The 24591-nt window shown below is 37.7% G+C and overlaps 1 protein-coding gene across 1 annotated transcript in view; it reads left to right on the top strand.

Moving 5' to 3' along the window:
• Nucleotides 1-20304, top strand: part of LOC108906745 — an 84600-nt gene extending 64296 nt beyond the window's left edge. Inside the window, exons 6-11 of the mRNA XM_018710098.2 lie at nt 34-266; nt 1329-1464; nt 9762-9987; nt 13529-15168; nt 16968-19724; nt 20240-20304. Of these exons, the coding sequence (XP_018565614.1) occupies nt 34-266; nt 1329-1464; nt 9762-9987; nt 13529-15168; nt 16968-19724; nt 20240-20304 (5057 nt within the window). The remainder of the gene's footprint in view (nt 1-33; nt 267-1328; nt 1465-9761; nt 9988-13528; nt 15169-16967; nt 19725-20239) is intronic.
• The last annotated feature ends 4287 nt before the right edge of the window (nt 20305-24591 follow it).

The raw sequence follows: 24591 nt of genomic DNA, 5'->3' as shown, positions 1-24591 counted from the left end.
GTTGACGCGCTTGCTTGAACTTATATTTTCTAGATTTACTCACGCCAGACTCCGGGAAGAAGCAGGATAGATCCAGCAGCATAGAGAAGCGCGTCAGCTTCGAGAGCAACGTGGCCAGTAGGATAACGACGGAGAAGCCCGTGTTGAGGACTCAATCCTTGAACGATGGGAAGGTGAAGGAGAAGAGGACCGGTCCCGTTGGGGCTCGATCTTTGCCCGAGGATCACACGGAGAACTTTGAGGAGGCCGGCACGACCACAGCTGAGGTATGTGACATTCAAAGTATAAATGTGGAGTCGAGGAAAAAATTGTAACATTGTCCTTGGTTCCAAGTAATTCCATTGTTCCCAAATTGTATGATGATTGAAATTATGGTCTTGCTATTTGTTTTCTCATTGAACTACTGTCAGGATCTCAAATTTTTCGTGGTAGGTGAATCCAATAGAACCATTTGGTGTCCAAAACATGTCACATGCGTTCCATTTCTATTGCCCATTTGTAAATTACCTCCAGAACACCCATGAAGCTTCAACCACCTCATTGTCCTCGCGTTTTAAATATTCCAACACAGACACAGCAGACTTCATCTTCGTTTCTTTCCTCCCTTTATGAAAAGTAAGATGGTTCTAAATGACTTCATCCAAATGCAGCAAAAAGGATAATGAAGATTATAAGGAAGATCCTGGTTTATTGGTCCCAGGAAAATCAAACGACAACTTAAAATCGTTTATCTCAAAACATTGTTCTGTCTGTCTTCTCTTCAGGCTATCTCCTTCGATCCCTTCTGCCTTTTCCAAAGTCGTATGTCCGCTACGATTGCCCTGTAGGTCTCATATTTCTTGAGCCCTTTCGATAACTATGAGCTGTGGAGTGAAATCGTAAGAGAAAAAGGTCGATATACAATCGCGATGCTATGGTAGCATTTTGTCGACATTCCCCTTATACTAAAATATCTAACGATTCAAGAGTGCTGTAAATATGGGCCGTTTTGAACACTGTAATTATCTAGTGAGCTGTTTAAGACCTGAGTTTGGATCCAGTGACCAAACATGTCCCGGATGTACTCCAATTTTGATAAAAAGTGGTTTCGCATGTACTTCAAAGTATATCTGGCAGCGCAATCAAACGGAACCGTTGTAATATCCCGAACGCGACGCAGTCGTTCCATTTTCCATTTTCCATTTGTAAATTAACTGCGAACCGCAGATAAAGCCTACCCCGTCTGTGGTTATTTCCCGTACCGTTCCGGTGTTTTAACCGTCCCCCCCCTTATCTGACCGTAAACACGGCGTCAAATAGACTGAAAAGACAATACCCCCCTTCCGCAGATCCACTTCGCCAGGGAGGAAACGACGCCGGTGGAGCTGTGCGATATCGAACCGCTCAGCGGCACCGTCTTCCGGAAAGTGACGGTCAGGCGGAGGCGGCAGGAGAACATGAGGAAGGTGCCGGCCGTCGACACCGGTAAGTCCCCATTCATCCTGTTACACGACGGAAAGTGGTGACACCGCAATCGCGTGGAGTGCCGTGGAGTAATTTTTCCGCCGCCGAGGAATTGTCTCTTTGTGTGTGTCAACACTTTCCGGTCGTTTGTTGCATGCTGCGGTGAAGGATCTGTTCTTCTATCCTTTTGTCCTGGTGGCTGGAATAGAGGTTTATAATAATGTTGGGGTTAGTGGAGCGTCGCGTTGGCATTCGTGTTTCTTTCTTTCGCGTTTACGCTCGGTTGACTCTGATCCGATTGATGGGGTGGTAAATAAAACACATTCGCGCCTTTGGCGCTTCAGCAAGAATGTTTAAACACATTTAGAACTGCTGGGGTTGAAAAATAATGAAAGTTCTTCGTTCTGCGGCCGCGTTTTGTCTACGTTCGCCGTGTATCAATAGCGTACTCGTAAATTCGTGATTGGTGTAATTATGCACAATTGTAGCATAGCACTGCTGATTTGAATATTGTGTGATTTATTTGATATTACAATGACAATTATTTATATTAAACATCCATTGCGGTATCCATACTATTACGGAAACTGCGCCAGTAAAAAAATACAAGAGATTCTTTTTGGTCGGACTACAAAACAACAACTAACTTTTAAAAAGTTTCTATCACTCGCATATATGTATATCACTTGTATAGATCATCTACAAGATGGGTCCTGAGACTGTTCCTTGTGGCACTCCCGTTTTAATTACTAAATTTTAGCTCGGTATATAATAAATGTCAGTTTTTTATTATGTTTTTAGATGATTGAAATAATCTCCTCGCATTATCCTTATCTGATATTTAGAGAAGCAAAAATGATTACAAAAAAAGGTTTTTTCAAAAATTATAAATTTGTTGGCAGCCACTAAATTTACGCTGGAAATTTTGACAAGAAATTTAGAAAATGGTGACGATTCTCAAATGAAGATTGTTATAAAGCCTGTATATTTGAAATTGAATTTTTTTTTAAATTTTCATGGAAATATCATGGAATTTTTTTTGCTCAATATTTTGCATATACCCTGAGTAATAACACAATTAGAACAATTTTACGAATTTACACTACACTACAGAGTTAAGACCTTCAATGCGCAAGGATGACAGTTAAGAAACAATTTTGTAATTGTAATTTTGTCACAAACAATAGAAGTACCGTCAAAATAAAAAAACGGTCAAAATTTATAAATTTCCGAAAAACGTGTTAACCATTTTTCGTAACAAACATCACTTCTATAGATCTTGTACAAGATGGGTCTTAAGATTCTTCCTTGTGGCACTCCCTCACTTTGATTCCTTTTAGCTCGATATATAATAAACTGCCAATTTTTTATTATCATTTTAACTAATTGAAATAATCTCCCTGTGCATTGTAGATTATCCGTATCTGGTATTTAGACAAACAAAAATGATTAAAAAATGCGGCTTTTTCAAAAATTATAAATTTGGTGCACATTTTATATCAGTCACTTCAATTACGGCAATTTTACTTACTCAGTTTCTACGAACTAACACAAATGTTATGTTGCTTCACCATAAATTAAAACGATATCCATCAACTTCGAGTCGCTATACACAGAAGCAATTTTTGACATTAACCACTAAAAACTATTGTAAACACTATGGCAACGACGATTGTAAAATCGGATTTCAGTATTCGGAATCGAATTAGAACAATTTTACGAATTTACACCACAGAGTTAAGACTCAATTGCCCAAGGATGACAGTTAAGAAACAACTAATTTTGTGGCGAGCAGTAGAAGTGCTGTCAAAATAAAGAGACAGTCAAAATTAATAAATTTCCGAAAAATGTGTTAACTATTTTTCGTAACAAACGATTTTTTTTCTCATTTCACAACAAACATCAACGAATTATTCACGAATTCGGATATTTAGTCGTTTTTTTTCCTGTAAATCGACATTTTCGGCTTATAAATAACTCAATCATTTTTTTTATTTTAAAACCTAAATAAATTGTTCGTTTCCGCCTCGTACAGAAACGGCCGCTTCTATTCCTGCTGACAGTAAAAGAATAAACTTGTATCCTGCCCGAACTAGGTCGTCTTTACAAAAAATATATTAGCAACCTGTTGATATCCGCCCCCCCAGTCGAATCTCGGCGTATTTTTAGCGCATCGTCTTGGGACTAATAAGAATTTCAACGTGTTTTGGAGATTGAAATATATTCAGTCGAGCTCAAGCAGAAAGAAGTCCGTATTGATTTGCCATTCGTGCGTTCTTGTGATCGACGTTCTGCTCTTTAAGGACCGTCAGTTTTTCCGTAACGCTTTTTTTCGTAAGCGTAATTTATCAATTTTCCAACTACCTCTTTGTGAAAACTCCGCCCGGTTAGCGGTAATGGACAGCTACTCTATCCGTTCCAACTTTTCGAAACGTGCGAGAACTTTTGACTTCATCGAATTAAAACTTTTAAGTGCCCCTGCTATAATCCCGGATAAAGCCGAGAAAACTATATTTAATAAGCCCGTCGCCGAGATGATTCGATCAAGGCTGTTTTTGCGGGTCCAAGTCAATAAATTGGGGTTTAAAATTTCAAATTCACGCCCAGCTAATTAGCTCGGCCCGGTTTGATTTAAGTGAATCATAAGGCGGCGGTAGGAGGGTTCGGAGACGACTGTAAACATAGCGTACAGGTGTCTTGAAAATAAATTCAGGGAGTCGGGGAGATCCAGAGGGATTGATGGTGACGTCGCGCAAAAGTCATCAACAGTAACTTCCATGCACTCAAAATTGCTTTCTTGTCAAAAATATTATTCCACTATATAAATAGTTTCATAAAACGCCAAGAAAAGTGTACAAACACGATTATTTCTTTCCTTTTCTCTACATTTTTCCAAAGTTTCTTCATTTGTTTTCTTGTCATCTTCTATTTTTGTTTTTCTTTTGTCAAGATTTTTGCATCATTTCTTTAAGAGGGCTCTATAGCAAATAGCCAATCGGCAATACATTTTTATATTTTATTACACAGTTTGTTTAAATATAATTTAATGCACAAATAACAGACTTTCCCTAATTTTAATGCAGATTTTCTATAAAATATACTTATTTGAAACTCAAATTACTTTTTGTTGTAAAGAAATTTGTAATTTGCCGTTTTTGGCATCGAAAATTACAAATTTCTGTACACCAAAAAGTAATTTGAGTTTTATAGAAAATCTGCGTTAAAATTAGGGAAAGTCTGTTATTTGTGCATTAAATCATATTTAGACAAACTGTGTAATAAAATAAAATAAAAATGTACTGCTGGTTGGCTAGTTGCTATAGAGCCCTCTTAACATGTTTTCTTCGATTTTAAAATTACTCCATCGTTTGCGATGCTTATCAGTCGTCTGATTCTTCTTGTCTTCTCTAAGTTTTACTTTCAAAAGAGCATATATCTGACATGTGTTCATACTTCAAATTTTTCTTCATATTGCATTATTATTTTCTTTCCATTTTCACTTTATCTTTTGAAACATCTTTTGGATTTAGACCATAGTCTCTTTTATCGAAATAAATATTCCTTTTTCATGTGGTCTTCGTAAAAAGTTTTCTGTACCACTTTTCCCAATTGTTTCTATATATTTGCAAACTTCTTTTGTTGTATTCACTCGATTTTTGTTCTGTATTCTTTATAATTTATTGAAACTTACATTTTGTTAGTTTTCTTTCTTAAAAAACTGTACATTTTAGAAACATAACTATTGAATGCTAATTATTAAGTTTATATTCGGATAGGGGGTGTAAAAAATTCGATACGACCCTGTCCCCTGCCTTACCGTTGCGTCAGCCGCGTGTATATTGTGCTGCCTGATTGCAAGTAATTGCGTAACCCGATATTACGGGCTCCGCATTGAAGCCAGGTGTCTGTCGTCTCACTTTACGTTTCCTCGGAAGAATCGCTATTCAGCTTATACGACTGCGGCGTCCGTGTATATACAACCCGCCTTACAGCAAACACGATTACGCCAGATTGCTTTACCTCTTATTAGGTGGCTTTGAGACTACTACCTACGGAGTGGGAACACCGAGAACTGTTCGTACTTACGCCCCGGGAAGATTTAAGAAAGTCACTGTTGCTCCTCGGGTCGCTATAATGAGTTTGTTGAGGGATTTGTCGGTTGGAAAGTAGTATTAAGTTTGGCGTAGAGTCGGGTTTAATCCGTGCGGATCAGGGCCGCATTTCGGTTACATTAGGCGTAAATTTAAAAGAAAATAAAATTTATGAGAGCTTAAAAACCTTGTACGGGAACGAAAACGATCGTTATATGTCGATAAAATAAGGCTAAAGCGTCTCACCTATGAGATACTGACGTTTGGTAAGTTCGGAACCGGTATAGGTCTGGTGGTTCTGCCGATGAATGCGAAAACGATCGTTATATGTCGGTAAAATAAGGCTAAAGCGTCTCACCTATGAGATACTGACGTTTGGTAAGTTCGGAACCGGTATAGGTCTGGTGGTTCTGCCGACGAATGCGAAAACGATCGTTATATGTCGGTAAAATAAGGCTAAAGCGTCTCACCTATGAGATACTGACGTTTGGTAAGTTCGGAACCGGTATAGGTCTGGTGGTTCTGCCGACGAATGCGAAAACGATCGTTATATGTCGGTAAAATAAGGCTAAAGCGTCTCACCTATGAGATACTGACGTTTGGTAAGTTCGGAACCGGTATAGGTCTGGTGGTTCTGCCGACGAATGCGAAAACGATCGTTATATGTCGGTAAAATAAGGCTAAAGCGTCTCACCTATGACATACTGACGTTAATTGAGTTCGGAACCGGTATAGGTCTGGTGGTTCTGCCGACGAATGCGGAAACGATCATTATATTTCGATAAAATAAGGCTAAAGCGTCTCACCTATGACATACCGACGTTTATTAGGTTCGGAACCGGTATAATTCTGGTGGTTCTGCTGACGAATGGTCTTAGCTTGGATATTGGGGGTATATTTCAATGCTAATGGTCTTTTTAACGGAAATGGCGTAGGAAATCGTGTCGTCGGTCAGTTCGGACTTTAATCTGACAAGGGAGAAGACTGCATGACCTTTGTATCAAAATTTATCTTGGTCTCGTTTAGTTTCGGAGATACAGCGTAATATTCATCGAAAGAAACTTATTTTCTTGCAACAAAACAAATCTGCATAAACGTCGGGAAAGGCATTGATTTTTCGCAAAAAAATTATTTTTTTTTACAATAAATCCAGTACGTTAGTCTCGAGAAAAGTCGCAAAATCCCGAAACGCACCCAAATATTTATTAGAAAGTCCGTAAATACTAGCATTATGTGCACAATCTGCACTTTATATTTTGTGCGATTTGTCCTGAAGCCGGTCCTGTCTCATATCCGAGAAGTAAACCGCAACCCCGACAGGCAACTTGAAGTATTTCGTCACCGGTCTCACAGATGGCGGAGCTTGTCATTTCGCGAGTTTTATCAATACGATTTGAATATCTTGAACTAGTGTCTTTCCGGGACTTGACGAACGATAAAACTCTACCTACATAACCAAATGAGCCAATTACAAATTTAAATTATTATAATTTTCATGTGACATTGCGAAAACGGGATCGTTATAATTAATCGATTCTGTTGCGGAAACGATTTGTTGTCTCTGCACCTGGATCTGACTTTTAAAATGGTTTTTTTAAAATCTCGTAATTGCATTTCTTATGAATATTTACCGTTTCTTGCGAATATTGCGGTTAACACTCATTCGTCCGCAATAAATGTACTTTTATTTCAGTTTTACAATTTTTGAAATGTAACATTTGTGTTAGCGTTAAAATAACAAATTTATAAATAATTTCTGATAACTACTAAGGTTGTATAATAGTTTAAAACTAATTACTGGGTTATTATTGTATGTACTAACTATTTCTGTACTTGCTTACTAATTATAAAGTATAGTATGTATAAAGTTGTTTGCACACTGTCCTGCTAGGTTTAAGGTAGGGCCACACTATGGGTATTTGCATAAAACGGGGAAAAAAATTAGTTTTCGTAGAAAATAATCCACACTTAAAGTATTGGCAAGATAAAAAATAATTTCCAGTTTGTTAAAAAAAAAGAGGGAAGTCGATAATTGACCTCTTTTGATAAAAATAAATAAATGTACTCTCAAAACAGTTTTATGCAATTATTCTCCTACCCGTAGTTTAAGTTACCTATTAACAAATTTGTAACTCGACTGGTATACTGAGTGGTCAAAATAACGGATCTTCATTTTACCGAATAATATTTTTTATTCGTGTATTGAAATACTGCGTGTTGCGATATTCCACCGCCAAAGTCGTACAAGTGATTTTCTGGTACAATTCCCAGTTGATCTGCAAACCCTTCGTTTTTTATGTTTAGATTGCATCTGGGTGTGTCTTTGTACCTACATCGAAAAAACGTAATACAGTATTTCCTTGATTGTACAGGGTGTCTTAAACTCGATAGTTTGGGCCTACTGTGAGGATACAAAAAATTTAAATAAAATTTGGGACACGTAGTGTTAAAAGGGATGAAGTAAACTCTATTTTCAAAATATTATCTTTGGGATTTGACGGAAACGACTAATGACGTCATCAATAATATTTTTTCCGGAACTCTCTTTTTTCTAATAAACTCTTATTAGAGAAATTTGTCTGTATCTTATATTTTTTTTCGTGTCTCTTGTGAAAATATGTTAGTTTATCATATTTTAAGAGCCTCGTCAAAAAATCAGCTAAAAAAAAAATTTTTTAGAGATTCAAGATTTTTAAAAATTTCCAAATTCGTCAAAAATTGATTTTTAAAAATTTTTTTTCTCGTTATTTTATCATTTTCTAGGTTGAAAAATAATTTCGATTCTGAAAATTTCAAATCGATATTTTAATTTCAACTAAAAATAAATATCAACGAACTAATAATTTTTTTTATTGAAACAAAACAATGAACAAAAGAGAAATAAATCACGAGACACTTAAAAAATTTTCCGAGGCAAATTTACTACCAGACTGAGTATCAAATATTTATAATTTTTTAATTTTTTAAAATTTAAGTGTCATGATTTATTTCTATTCTTTTATTCATCAAATTCAATAAAAAAAATATATATTAGTTCGTTGATATTTATTTTTAGAGGTCGCTCGAAAATATAGGTACACTACTTTGAAAGTTAAAATAATTTTACTTTTAGAAACCAAAATATTGATTTAAAATTTTCAGAATCGAGATTTTGTTTCAACTTAGAAAATTATAAAATAACGAGAAAAAAAAATGAAAAATTCAATTTTTGACGATTTTTGGAAATTCTTAAAATTCTTGAGTGACCTCTAAAAACTTTTTTTTTGAGCAGATTTTTTTAAGAGACTTAAAACATGATAAATTAACATATGTTCACAAGAGACACGAAAAAAAAAAAATTAATTTAATTTTATTTATGACATTTATTAAACTTTTAATCGGGCAATAACTGACCACTAAAGTCGGTTTGAAATCTCGAAAATTACTTTTTAACGGAGTTTCTTGATTTTAAGGTCAAAATATGGGCAAATTCTGCCTTGAGATTTAAATTCAGCAGGTCAAAATTCTTGGGATTGATAGTCCACGACCTAGCCCACTTCTTTTTGTGGCGCTGTGCGATCAGCCTACGAAATGTCAATTGGAAAGACAGTTAAAAATCGATAGCTGACATATTTGTACTCTTAAAAACTTTACACCTGTCACATTCTTTTGCATTATACTGTTTTTCACGATACCTACAGTTAAAATTTGATTACAAAACATCATTGATACTATATATCTCCAAAACAAAAGACAATAGATCAATGATCCATTGGAAATAATATTTTTTTTGTGATGTTCTGTCATTCCCTGAATTTATGGCTCTTTTTCCAGAACACTCTATCTAGTAGGTACTGAGAAAACTTTTTGACAGAATGTTATTTATTTATTTATTTATTTACAATTTAGTTAGAGGAATATCGCAACACCCTGTAGAATGAATAAGGAACCTCTTTGCACCCAATTTTCTGGGATCGCGGTCTACACACGCCGAGAATAGTCTCGTTAAAGGTCAGTCGCTCACTACCGCACTCGATCCGTTATTGGGCCACCCCGTAAGTCGAATTCGCGACTGTGGAGGTGGCGCTCGAATTCCCTGCATGGGCAGTCCCCGGAGGTGTTCGTACCGGCCATCTGCATATGCCCATAATGGACGCCCCTTCGGCCGTGGGCGGCTTCTTCGGAGGTGGTGGTTCTCCGTCAGTAGTCCTCTAACCGGTCACTCAGAGTGTGTGTGTTCGCGACCAGGTTGGCGGAGAGGTCCTGACGCGGACCTTCTGGATATCCTTTTGCCCGAGGGCGACGACTACAAGCTGGTGTTCATCAGCTCCGACAGCTCCTCCAAGGAGGAGGACGTGGACGACAATGACTCGTCGTCGACGGCGTCCAGCTTCCCCATCGACGAGTGCGATTGGGATTATTTCGAGCCAGGGTCGGGGGCGAGGCCCGTCATCAACTGGACGTCGCCGTTCGGGTAGGTACCTCGTGGTGGAGGGGGGCGGTTTTGTTGGGCTTTGGAAAGGGGAGCGAAAATTTTCGCCAAAGTGTTTTAATGAGTGAATGACTAAGGCGGTTGGTTTTCCAGACGTAGGGTGTTGAAATTTAAAAAAATTGTCGAGGTTTCGTTAATCTGCGCCAGGCATCTTCAGGGGTATTGGGGGTTTTTCATTTCAACGCCCTGTATGTCAAAAAACAATCGTTTATTAAGAAGTTTTGTTCTAAACACTTAAAACAACAGCTTTTATTATAGTTTTTTAAATGATAAGGATTTTCAGATTTTTTAACTTTAATTGTACTGGGTGTCCCAACCAAAAGAAGCCGGACACACATATCTTTAAGCATTCATTGTCTATTTTCAAAATTTAGATTCAAAAAATAAATCTAAAAGATAAAATCAGGTACAATAATTTTGGCAGTCACCGCGAACAATAAATTCGATAATTTGGAGCCCTTGCATTTTTTTTTACAAAACTGTTTCTTGCAGGGTGACTTCTTTTGGTTGGGTCGTATTTCTCGTTCCCTATGCACTTCTATACAGGGCGATCCAGTCATAATGTCATAATTTTAAGGGAAGATAAGGAAAAATTAGTAAAATATGAATACGCGATTAAAAAAATTTTAAACGCATATTTACGCAGAAAAAAAATATTTTGATATCGCTGAATATGAGTTTTTAGTATCATATATGTTCAAGTAGGTTAATTATTCTGTTTGTAGTACGTATGCCTTATTGTGTGTCATTACTTTTCAGAGTTGTATTGTACTTATTCAAAATGACAAATACGGCTAAAAAACACACTCATTTGTCCATAATCTTAATAAAGTTGACATTCGTTGACGCACCTTGATTTTGAAAGCAATCGCGAAACTGGACGACTAGGAAATCAGCTGTTTCGCTACAACGTACGATCGCTGTGTACTCCAAAGGACGAGAAATTTTTTTTCAAATTTTCGATTTTCTGTTATTATTAGGCCTTCCGAATGCGTGGTTAAAATTAATGACATTATGACTGTATAAGTACATTAGGGTGGCCCAAAAAAAACGATAATTTTTTTTCGTCTCTTGAGAAAATATGTTAGTTTATCATGTTTTAAGATCCTGCTCAAAAAATAAAAAAAAAAAATTTAGGGGTCGCTCGAGATTTTTAAAAATTTCCAAAATCGTCAAAAATTGAATTTTTTTTAATTTTTTTTCTCGTTATTTTATCATTTTCTAGGTTGAAAAAAAAATCTGGATTTTGAACATTTCAAATCGATATTTTAATTTCTAAAGGTCAAAAATTTTAAAATTATAAATATTTGATACTCGCAGTGCGGTAGTAAATTTTGCTCTAGAAATTTTTTAAGTGCTCGTGATTTATTTCTATTCTTTTGTTCGTCAAATGCAATAAAAAAAATTATTAGTTCGTTTATATTTATTTTTATAGGTCGCTCGAAAACATTTTAAAGTTAAAATAATTATGAGTGACCTTTAGAAATTAAAATATCGATTTGAAATCGAGAATCGAGATTTTGTTCAAAGTAGAAAATGATAAAATAACAAGAAAAAAAATTTTAAAAATTAGGAAATAGAAAATGATAAAATAAGAAAAAAAATTTAAATTTTTAAAAATCTTGAGCGACCTCTAAAATAATTTTTTTTTAACTGATTTCTTGAGGGGTCTCTTAAAACATGATAAACTAATATATTTTCACAAGAGACACGAACAAAAAAATAATCGTTTTTTTTTGGGCCACCCTAAAGTAAGTACAAAGTATTTTTTATTTGTTTTTTTTTACTTGTGTTTTCCAGAAAAAAGTATATCTGTAAGAACGCGGTTTAAAAATTAAAACAGTGGAATTAAAAAAAACAAATATTGAATTAAAAAACATTCAGTAAGAAGGTTTTTTGTTAGTGTTTTTTAAATGAACCATAGAATATACTCGAGGATTGCAAATAAATTGAGAACCAAATTGGGGTTTTGGTCCAATCGTGATTTCCGTCTATGCGCGTGACTTGTTTTTATGAATTTAAATAATATACATAATAAATATTAATATTAATAAATGCAAAGATAAGATAAAAATAAATAAATATTAATAGAATTTTAGACAAGATGGTTAATTAAATATGTTCCGGTAATAAAGATGGTCCATTAGAGCATTTTAATTAAAATTAAAGCTAAGGAGCTTAATATTTCAGATACAGGGTGTTTTTGAAATATCTCACTATGTAAAAATTGAAAAAAAAAATTGTAACAGAAATTTTTTTGTTGCAAATGCAATTTAAATTGATGTTGTTCTTCGGAAAATTCAAGATTTCTACGCTAATTGTTTCGTTTAATTTATAACTACATTATTTAATTTAAAATTGCACTTATTTTATTTTAAAACGAATTAAGCTGATATAAATTAAGCCTAAAATAGTAGAAAATAACTCCATATTAAATCTGTATTAATTTTATTATATTTGAATAGATTTTCAAATTTTTGGATAATTGTTAATTAATTAAAGTGGTTACTTGGGTTGTTGTGCAACATTGTTGCATTGCACTTCCTTAGCCCTAGCCGGAAATATTTAATCTGCCCATTGTTGTTCTCGGACTTGACTCTGTGGGGGGCGCAAAAGCCTGAAAACTATTCTTAATTGTTAATTAATTTGGGTGATAATGTAAGATATTTCGAGTATTATTAAATTCTGGATGGGGTTATAGTCCGCAGCGTAGTTGTTTCTTACAGTATCAGTAATTATTAATTAATAGCGCACCTGGATATTGGCATGAAAGAGCATATATGACTCATGTCACATAAGGATTTTTGGAAAATTTTTAGACTTGGTTTGAACTTTGCATAATAAAAATAAAATTATAAAAGCTAATATGAAAAATGCGTAAGTAAAAAACATTAATAATAGAAGTTATATTTGAAGTAAAAAATTGCTAAATATTTTTTTTTGTAAAACATGCAATTTTATAATTATTTTTAATTTATTCAACTGGGTATTAAAATCAGTGCATTTTTATTTTTAAATTAGCTGAATTTTACTGATCGACTATTTTTTCAAAATAATTGCATATATGTGATATTGTATAAGTATAACAAAAATAACAATTTGTTTCTAGAAAACCAATTAAACCAATTAATTTTCGGACTTTATTATTTTTAAGACAAAATCGGCAATTTCTTATTCATTTTCTTTTCTTTTGAAATATATTGTTTTATTTTTTGTTCTATACATGTTTAAAAAAATGTGTTTATGATTTTACTAAAATTTATAAAAAATCGACGTAGAAGCTTAAGAACTTTTTTCAGTTGTTGTAAGAAAGGTTACAAATTAATGTTTAATGTCACTCATGCATTTGTTCTATTATATTTACAATAATTTTGATAATTTGTATTTTCTGTTTCAAAAATATTTGTTTCTTAAATACTGTTTTCTTCCTGATGTCGTTGATTTTAAATATGCTTTATTTGGAAACACGAGTAAAAAATAACCCTCTCAGAAGCCCACACCGCATAAACCCTTCTCTTCCCAGCTCGCCGAGGGTATACCGGCGCGGCGTGGTCGACTCCCCCATAGGCTCCCCCATCGTGTACCGCCGCACCCGCGAGTCCGACACCGGCACCGACGAGGACAACGTCCAGCTGGACTCGCCCGCCTCCTCGGACAGCCTCTTCCACCAGGCGCGCGACGACAATGACAGCAAGGCCGTCGAGTGCGTCCACTCGACCACCAATTCCGCCGACGCCCCGAGGAAACCGTGCTGCCACAGCTGCGGCGCCGCCTCCACCCAGTACATCCCCATCCCGGTGCCGGTGCCCATCCCGTTCCCCGTCTGGGCCGCTCCCCACGACGCCGGGGCCGCGTCCCGGCTCAGGAGCCTGCCGCGCGGCCTCTGGCCGTACGTGAGCCAGGCGGCCCTTATCTGGCCGCTGATAAATCCACCAGGTGAGCCGCACAACAACAGCGACTCGCGTGGGGTGAACATCGCGGTCGAAATGCCGACCGCGGCGAACCGCGACTCCGCCGGCCAGTCTGCCGAGGCGAGTAACGCCATAAAGCCAGACGAACCAGCGGAAGACAAACTGGCGGACGAAACCGCTTCGAAGTCGGTCTTAGAACCCGCGGAAGAAGAGTTGACCGGGTACTTGGAGTGCGAGAACCGCGACGTGTCTTCTAGTGACTCCTCGGGGGACAGTAGTGATTCCAGCGATACGAGCGGGAACAGAAAACCCCGCGTCAGACGCGTCTACAACGTCAACGGCGGCGACGGGAGACAAAGCGACGACGCTTTGCCGAGCAGCAACGTCACCAGCTGTGATGAGGAAGACGGGAGAGTGTCCCACAGCTCCGTCAGGGAAGACGACATGTCTTCCTCCGGCTCCGCCGATACCGACAGCGACGATACCGGCACCGTGGCCGATCAGAAACCCAAACGGTTCTCCAGGATCTTCGTAGTGAACAAGAACGTGTCTTCCTCCTCTAACGCCTCCACCAGCAGCGACAGTGACAGTTCCGACAACGACACCGACACCGAGATGGACTGTACAGTGATCCTCACGAACGTGAAGCACCTGGACACCGAGGCGCCTCTCGAGAGCGTCGACGATAAGATAACGGGCGATAACACCGATAAGCCCGACGCAAACAACAATCCGAACTGTGATAACCGAATCGGCGAGAAAGATTTACGCGAAGAACTGAGCAAAGTGCTGGGAAACAAAGAAACGACGCCCGATCCCGACGCGAACGTCAAGGGAATCGCGTCCATGTCGTCCAGCCCGGGCCTGTCGGACGTGAGCGCGGAGTCGCTGAACTCCAGCGACGTGGAGCCGGTCCGGGGCTCCTCGGACGAGGCGTCCGCAGGAACCGACGTGCGGAACACCTCCTCGGAGATCCGGTCCGGCGTGGAGGGGGAGGAGGTCGCCGCGAGCACGCGGAGCGACGGTGTGCGGGCAGGTGGGCCAGTGCTCGGCGATCCGGAGGTCTGTCTGTCACGCAATGCGGCGCGCTATACCAGCCTCGTCATGATCACCCAGGAGCCCGCCCCTAATTATCAACAAGTGAGTGTGGTGACGTCGGACACGACTACCCTCGTGGCCGACGACGACAACGACGTAGTGGTGCGGCACACCAATTGGCAGGACGAGGTCAGGAACGAGGGGAAGTGCAACGGTGAGTCGCTTTCGGCGGTGGCCGAACCTTGACATTAGTTTTGTTGGCGCCCGGAGTTAAACGCCACGCGGCCGGGAAACGTCTACAGGGACTCTTGCGGAAGGCGTTGCCTAAGTCTGGAGAAATTCGCCTTTCTCTCTCTCTCTCGCTGCCGAGAAGTAACGCAATTTTAAATCGGATTTACACGGAGTTGTTGTTTGTTTTTCTGCACAGTACTTGATTTTAAAATATCTCCTTAATCAGTTTAGTGCCGGCGTTTGTTCACGTTTGATTTAGAAAGCAATTGCACAAGAAAATGTAAACGTAGCCGCTAATTAACCTAAAAGGCTCACTTTCCCAGCGGACACACGGCTTTCTTTGTTTGATTTTTAATAAACAATTTCTAGGAACTGTAAATTGTAAAATTCAGCGTCCTTGTACGTTATACTTATTAAATATTCCCATCAACAACTTCGGACTTGGTAAATAGCTTGTTAGATTTCCCGTTTATTAATTAGATATTTTTTACCAAGTGCAAAACACTATAAACCAACCAACAGTATCGGTGAATTAATGTACCAAGTATTGGAAATAACACAAACGTGTCTCCTGTTGGAAATTTTTACAATGAATTTCAGTCCATTGACATTTTTTGGCCTGAATCCGAAAGTTCGTAAAAATACTCCACATACGTCAGAATTTTTAGATATTAAAATAATTATATAAGCTATTTTGGCACTCCTACAAATATTTTTGTCTTCTCTTCCTCTTCAATTTCCATTTTGGTTTGTTCCAATACATTTTTTCTCCAGGATATTATAAATAAAACATTAAGTTGGTGCCAGCTCCAAAATCCTGGCTGCTCACTTTAATCAAACGTCCAATTTATTATATGACAGGGCTCATGTTAATCAAGCCCTTAAAATCGCGAGAAATACAGTACGCGCCTAAAGTATGGAATAAATTCAGTAAAAACGAAACAAATTTTTTATTGGGAAAAATCCTCGAACAGGTCGATTTTTAATTTAAAAAATACATATTTTCGCATAAAAGGCGATTTTCAACCGTCATTTGTTTTCGAGTAATGACGTCATCGACATTTTTTTTAAATAGCAACCCCCTATTTTTTTTCTTGATTCTGAAAGATCGTTTCATTGTCGATCCGACAGTATTAAAATGTTGCCATCGTACATAGGAAAGTTTTCGAGTAAATGACGATTGAATGTTAGAAAACCCAAATCAATTAAAATAAAGCAAAAACGTTATCAAATTTAGTTTTTCGAAATGCCTGAAGTTTTTTATGGATCACGTAGGTGTAAAACTTTACAAAATGTCACTGTCATACCGACTTTCTAAATATTGTAAGCGATATAAAAATTATTGTTGAATTAAAATAGGGGGGTTGCTATTTAAAAAAAAAATGTCGATGACGTCATTATTCGAAAACAAATGACGGTTGAAAATCGCCTTTTATGCTAAAACATGTATTTTTTTAAATTAAATGAATACATCAATTAAAAAGCTTTGCATATGTTTCAGCAATTACCTGAAAATAATTAATTACGTATTGAAATCGACTGAATTTTAATTAGTGACATCTTGGAGAAAAATGGCCACATCGAGACAATCACGGAAATTAAAGGAGAGATTTTCCTGTATTTTTATGTTTGGAGTATCAAAAAATCTTGATGTAACGGAGCTGTTTCGCGATCATGTGATAGACTCAGATTTTTTTTTTAACGATATTACAGAGTCCCTAGACGTTCACCGAGCCTATCCTATTACATTTCCTTAAACCAGGGACAAATTTTCCTTTGCAGATAACCAGAACCAGCTGGGCGGCAGCGTGACTGTGATAACTGGGGGCGACACGTTGTCCGCCTTCGAGGAAGGCCTGGCGGATGACGACTCTTGGGTAGAGAACTTAAGCCACGGGGACGACGACGACGAATTCGCTACGAATTCCCCGACGGACGACTCCTCTTCCGGCGAGGAGGTTACTTTGACGTGTTCCGCGGCTATCGACCAAGAGGACGAGCTCCGCGGATACCACAGGTCGGCCATAGACTTCACCCTCCACACCATCGTCGAGGAGAGTTGTGAGGAGAGCGAGGTCGAGCAGAATGCCCCGAAGAAGAAAGAGAGACCCGCCTCCGCGACCGATCTGGAGAAGTACTTCTTTTTCGGTCTCGGAGATGGTACCATCGCCTCTATCAACTCCAACAGGGAGGACGCTTTCTCTGAAACCAGCAGCATATACAGCGAGGGCATGGAATCGCTCGGCGGCCCTGAAGAAGCTCAGCAGCAGAACGACAACTCGGATCCCGCAGAACTTGCCTCCTCTAGGTTAGAAAAATACTTCCTCAGCGGTTTCATGGGATTCACGGCTGAGAGAAGAGACTCGGATGGTAGCGTTGGTAGCGATAGCGAAGGTAGACCGAGTCCCGAACAGAGGAGGAAGAGGTTGGTGAGAGCCAGGGGCACTGGCAGATCTCACTCGTCTTCCTTGGACAATTTGGACAACGCTGGTAACGACCAGGCAGCTGAAACTCAAAACAATTCTGAAGATTCCTCGAGTTCAGACTCCGATACTTACGATGAAGTCAACAGCTTCGAAAAGTGCGACGGACAGTTCGATACTGTGAAACGCAAGAAAGGCAAGAAGCAGAAAAATTCCGCGTCCCCAGCGGAGGAAGGAAAAGGTTTAGAAACCACGCAGGAGGTCGATGAGAAGGAAGAGCAAAGCGACGAAGAAGACGGTCATAAAACCCCACAACCGGAAATCTTACCAGTGTCTTCCAACTTAACAACGAGTAAAAACCAACAGAGCAGAGATAGCGGTTTTATAGGCAGCTGTGATGATCTAATTAAAGAACAACGAGAAAACAACACCCCAGAACTACCCTTGAATAAAATAGAACTGAAATCGGACCTAGAAAATATAATAGAAGAAAAGAAAGTAGACGATAAAATAACCTCACTTTCCACGCCTCCAGCGACGTCGCTAACGAGGAAAGACAGCTTCAACAACTGGAGCTCTGACGAAGAAACCAACTTGATGATGTGCAAGATGAGGCAGTTCTTCAAGACCATGGTGGCCAATTCGCAGTGCAGCGCGTCTTCCAAACCCACAACCCCCACCTTAAGCTCCAGGATGTCCCCCAAACCACTGCCGAGTCCCAGAGCGAAGAACCGATGCAAACCGCCTCAACTGGTGTATTTCGAGAACGAACTGACCAGATTGATGAAAACCGTGCCTGGAATAAGAGACGACCAAGTCCGGGAAATCGTGGAATATCTCAGCAGCGAAGACACCTGGAGCGATTCCTACGACTCCTCGGACTACACCAGCTCGGACTTGGAAGGGGCCTCCACCAAATCCGCCCTGCAGCAGCAGATCTCCGACAGCTGCAAGCAGATAATCAACAAGTTCGACACGAGCGTTGACGATGAAGGCGACGAAGGCGACGGAGGCATCGTAGACGAGTCCCACGGCCTAAACAAAGAGACTGCTTTCGTGTACCAAAAGCTGGTGGCCTCCTTCGAGAAGATGGCCACCGGAGACAACGAAGAGACCGCCGTTCCCGTCGGCACACCCCACAGCTCGCCGCCGTTGATCGCGAAGGTCATGCACCACATCGGGAGCCGCCTGGTGGCCTTAATGCACGAAGTGTCGAGCGGGGAGAGCCACAAGAGCAACAGCCCCAAGGCGAAGCATTACCACAGGAGGTTGCAGCACAAGATCTCGTCAGCTTCGAGCACCACGACCGAGGACGACTGCAATGACACCTTCGGCGGCTTCGAGGAGAAGATGACGCCTTACACTTTGTTACCAAGAAGTAGATCTCACGACTTGTTAGTAGGTGAAACGAGGACTCTGAACCAGTCCAGTGGCGGAGTGTCCGATGTGACAGAAGAAAGGGAGGCTAGTGACTGTGAACGGTTCAGCTGGCGCGGCAGCTTCGAATCCGCCCTCCTGGCGTCCGACTCTCGCAACAAGCTGTCGCTGCTAGGGGGCGAAGGTTCAGCTTCGGCATCGGCCTTGGCCATAGCGGCCAAACGCAGGTCGGCGGGCGACCTGCTCTTCAGCCACAAGAGTCTGAGCCGCGAACAATTGGACAGAGTGCGTAGTTGCGGTAGTATAGGTGGCGCGAACAGTGAGGATAAGTTGTGGGTGGCATCGGCCACCAGGCCGAACAGGAGGCGGTCCAGCGTCCCAGACGCCTCCTGCGGCTCGGGGGGCTCGGCGGACGGCGAAGACGAAGACGAAGAGATCGAGAGTCGTTCCACCCTGCCGAGGAGTTTACAGAGCGGCGCGCCTACCACCAACTCGCTTCCCAGGCTTCCAACTAACACCCCCCCGACTAACATGCAGAAGTCGCAGAGTATGTACCACTTCCTGCCGCAGAATGTTAAGAGTGCGCGGTACCGGCCTCCCGGGTTCAGCAGGCTCACCACGACGGTGCCCAAAAGGGCGGTCTCGGCCCCCGGACTTCAGCCCAGCCACCAGAGGCGCGGTAGGAGGTCTCAGCAGCAGAACGTCCCTAGTGGTGAGTGTTATATTTGTATTTGCGGTGGTGGGTATTTTACTTGGGGCAAAATGAATGTATTCTGCTGGCGTTGCGGAGGATTTAGTAGGTTAAAAAAAAAAGTTATAAAACCGTATCTTTCGCGTGCACAAGTTTTTAAATTGTTAACTCCTTATCGGCGCTTTATTGCGGTGTTACGCGTTTCGCTCGTTATAGCTAAATTACCTTCAGAAATTGTTAGGGAAAAAAAACGATTTTAATTACACAGCAGCTCATTATGGCTGCCGATAATTGTGCAGGAATTTTATTGCAGTCACAAGCGCGGTTATATTTGAGGTAAACTTGGGGGATTTTAAAATATTCGTTACTTGATAACGAGGTTCGAAAGTGAGGCGAAAACTCGTCTGCAAATATAACACTCGTATACTTGAAAATATTAATAATATGATGTTTTCTAGAAAAATGTCTTCGATACTGATTCAATTTTTATCACGTATTTTCTAATGCCTTTAAATCGCAATTTTGGTCAACTTGCCTGATTTTTTTATATAAGTTATTTTGAGGCAAGGGTGTCACCAGCCAAGGGGCTAGGGGAGGCAAGATAAAAGAGAGGATGGGAGAAATATAAATTATAAGTATAGTGACTTAATTTTTTTTAAAATATTTTTAATAAAACCATTTTAATACAAGAAAAACATAAAAAAATATAAATAACTAAAAAAATAAAGAAATTCAACGAAACCTTAAAAATTAAATTAAAAACGTTTTTCATTCCCGCTATATATAATTTTATTCTGATTCCGATATTTTTTTTATTTAAAATTCCAGAGCTAAATCTTTAAAATATGGAAATGTATTACTTTTTGACATAAAATTTTATTATATTTTTAAATTCTTTGATCAACAAATATTTATACCATGTAATTCCATTTGTTTTAAAAAAAATTTTAAATTACCTAGTGTATTAATTTTCAAAATAAGGTTTAAGTAAATAAAATGTTTTATTAAAAATTTCCAATCTAATATTTTCTTAAGAATATGTTTGTACTGTTTTCGAATTTCTAGCTGTCCCCCTTGCCACCCCCCCCCTGGTAACGCCCTTGGTTTGAGTTATATAATAACAATAGGTGACAGTAATTTTTTTTTCAACCCTCGCCTAGGGGTGAAAAAAATAAAGGGGTTTTTCAACTCAAAAGGGGTAGGAGCTAGAAAAAAAATTTTCTTATAAAATTGTAGAGCATAAAATTCTACATAAAAATGGTATATTGACTTTTTCTTGTGCTATTAAAATTAACAAAGTTAGGGTGACTAGGAGTTGAGGGATGATTTCAGAAATTTAAAAAAATCATAACAAGCAGAAAAATAAATGAATTTTATATTTTTTTTCGATCTACCCTAAAAAATGTATCTAAACTATCTATTCAGAGAATATTTTTTAATTTTTAATAAAAAAGTTATAACAATTTCACAAAGCGAACGTAATTTGTTTCTTTGTGGTAAAACAAAATTTCGAAAACAATTTTTCATTATTTAAAATAATCTATCGAATGGCAAAAAAAAATTGTTTTTTGAATCGTAAAAATTAACGATAAAAAAATTGAAATTGTAACTTTTTTATTACAAATTAAAAAATATCTATTTCTCTAAAAAACAAAAGTTTACATTTTTTAGAGTAGATTGAAAAGAAAATATATAAAATTCATTAATTTTTCTGCTTGTTACGATTTTTTTAAATTTCTGAATTCGTCTCTTAATTTCTAGCCACCCCAACTCTATTAATTTTAATAGTACAAGAAAAAGTCAATAAACCATTTTTATGTAGAATTTTATGCTCTACAACTTTTATAAGAAACTTTTTTCCTAGCTCTTACCCCATTTGTGTCATCTTGAAAAAAAAAACCTTTACTTTATCTTTTTCACCCCTGGCTGAGGGTTAAAAAAAACTATCACTTATTATTATTAAGTATATACCTGTTGAAAAAAAATTGCGATATAAAGGTCCATTTAATTGGACTATTCACAAAAACATTAAGTAAAAAAAATGAATCAGTTTTATTAAGAATTTATTTTTTTTTACAAGAAAAATTCTTAAATTTGAACGAGAAAAGCGCTTCTTCGTTTTTAACTCACCCTGTATAATTCTACATTTATTTAAACGTATAATTTTTACAAATTTCTGCCAAAAATGTGAAAACTAGCTAAGAAAGTCAGAAAAATAAAATTCGCATTTAAAAAAATGACAAAAAAATATTTCTCTTCCACTGTCGTAACACAATTTTTGAGGAAAAGGTAATCAGCACGTCTCATATCTACGCCACTGGTTCGACTTGAATCTTAATTTTTTTCAAATTAAATTCTATATTCATTCGTGGTAATTCAAATTCTACCCCCTTTTTTTAACTTTCTATCTAGAAAAAAATTTTAAAGTTGAAAATTTTAGGAAATTTTACTGCGATTTTAAAACAATACATATATAAAAAAACAATTGACTGTTGCATTTCAAAAATATAAACCAAACTTTTGTCTTTTTTTTCAATGCAACACCCTGTATGATTTTCAATTTTCCGATTCCTCTCCTTCTTTCCGATTGCAAAGATATATACGTGACATATATTTGAGTTGATAATTTGCGCAATATTTTGGTTTACTTACTGTACATAGTCGAGATTGCCATGGAAAATGAGACGGTAATTAAGTCAGAATATCATTCAAACTATCAAATCAAATATACAGGAGGTGATAGTACGACAAACATAGTAATTTTTTGCCTTATATAACTATATGTCTTATCTCCTCTTGTTTTCTAGATACAGAACGACAAAATAAAATGTTTTAAATAGAACATTTACGAAAATTTCCAAACGGTGCGAAATATTTTTATAAAATTTGGTATTCCGGGGTTTTTAATGATGCCAAATACGCTGGTCTAATTATTTTTTGGATATTTCATAGAGATATTTTAAGTTCTAATTTTTTTAAGGTTAGGTTTTTTACCATTCGGGCTCCAATTTCTAATGTACAATTTTATTTTCTAAAAATAATGTACTCTTGTTAGAACTTCCTAATGTGGACGGTTTTCGAGAAAAAAGGCTTTTAATTAAACTCTTACAATATTACGGTGTAAGTTTAGATTAAGTGGCTTTTCTAAAATTAGGCTTATGTCAGAACTTATTGATGGATGTCTCATAAACAAGGCATATTTAAAATATTTTAAACTCTAATTAACTTTATATCAATATTTTAATGACTGTAATTAGTCATTACTAACTACAGTCACTAAAAATGACTAAAATTTTTATATAATGTATATCATTGTAATAAAAAGAGAAAGGAATCGAAAAACGGCAAACATTCAGGATGTTGCATTAAAAAAAATTAAAAGTTTGGTTTATAACTTAGAAGTACAACATTCAATTGTTATTTGTATATATATATATATATATTCGTTTTTATTTCCACCACCATATTTTCCTAAATAAGAGGCTAAACAACATATATACATACAGAATTACGTTTCAGTGTTTACAGTACAATACTTAGCGATTTAGCATTTACAGATCAAGAAAACGCCCTGTATATAATTAATTTTCAATACCGTGCCAACTTTGATCTCTTAAGCCGTAGATTACGATCGAATTTCGACTAATACGCCACCTCCCACCGTCCAAAAACAGACATTGATTTAAATTCTCCGGGTCTCCTTCGGACGCCGTATTGTTTCCTCGTTACGTAATCTTTATTTTCGTTCCCCATTGACCGCCGTCTGAATCACCGTATATATCCGTCGGTATTAGAAACCTGTCTTACTTATTATATTAATTTTATCTCCCCGTTACTTTTACGACGCAGCAAACCGGAGCGAATCGCATTGCTGTTATTTATTAATCGGGACGAGAAAGTCGTTTGGCGTCCGACATTGTTCTCTCGGCATGTGAACGAAAAAAAAAAAGAAAGTGGAGGATGGGTTTCCACGGATGCTTTCTTGGCGATTTAAAAGGGTTTTTTTTCCGGTTGATTTTAAATTTTGACACTGTTTTGAATGTTGGGACAGGCGGACTTTTGTTCCAAAAAAACGTAAACACACGTTTTGTCTTTATATGTGATCGGTAGCTCCCGTGCCACAAAAAATGTGATTTGCGTCGAAGGAATGCAGTGTTCTAGTCTCTATTTAAATATTTTAAAACGGTGTTAATTTGATATTACCTATGCGCGACACAGGTAACTGAATTCTATAACAGAACGTGATATTGAAGTAAATATACGGCGTTGTAAGGCGTTTGCCATAGAAGCTCGACAATTGCAGTCAGTTTTGTTATAACTAGGTGAGTTTAGAAGCAAATACATCGTGAATTTGCTGAAAGCCCAATAAAATTGTCCATTTTTTTGTATTTATCTCGTCAAAGTTAAAAAAACTGTATTTTTATGCTCTTCCGTTACGACGTTTCGACATTTCGCGACCGTCTTCAGCATTAACCGATCTAAGAAAGGGTCTGATATTTCGCTCAAAAAATCGCCGAGTTGTTTTTTTTTGCGGAACTATCCAAGAGAACTTTTATTTAGAAAAAAAATAGTCTGTGTCAAATTCTATATCGTTAATTGTAAGACCAATAAATATACTTGCTTGTCTGAAAGCCATGCAATGTTATTAATAATAAATTCACTATTTAGTAATTGTATACTTCCTGAAAAAGTAATAATCGTATTAGTTTTTAATGTTAACTTGAAAAAATCACTATAAAATTTTCAAAAAATCTAATGACAAACTTTAATTAATCTTCCCCGTATACATACGCTTGCAACACGACTATTATAGTCATCTAAATCTTAGTCCAGGCGGTATAGGCTACTGATTATATCAAAGTGTCATTTTAGATTAAAAAACCTCGGAGTGCTATTAAATTAGAGGGTGGAATTT

This window comes from Anoplophora glabripennis, unplaced genomic scaffold, assembly GCF_000390285.2.
Source record: "Anoplophora glabripennis isolate ALB-LARVAE unplaced genomic scaffold, Agla_2.0 scaffold5, whole genome shotgun sequence".
In the NCBI taxonomy this organism is placed as follows: Eukaryota; Metazoa; Arthropoda; class Insecta; order Coleoptera; family Cerambycidae; genus Anoplophora; species Anoplophora glabripennis.
The sequence above is the reverse complement of the archived record's forward strand: the minus strand, read 5'-3'. Positions and strand labels throughout refer to the sequence as shown.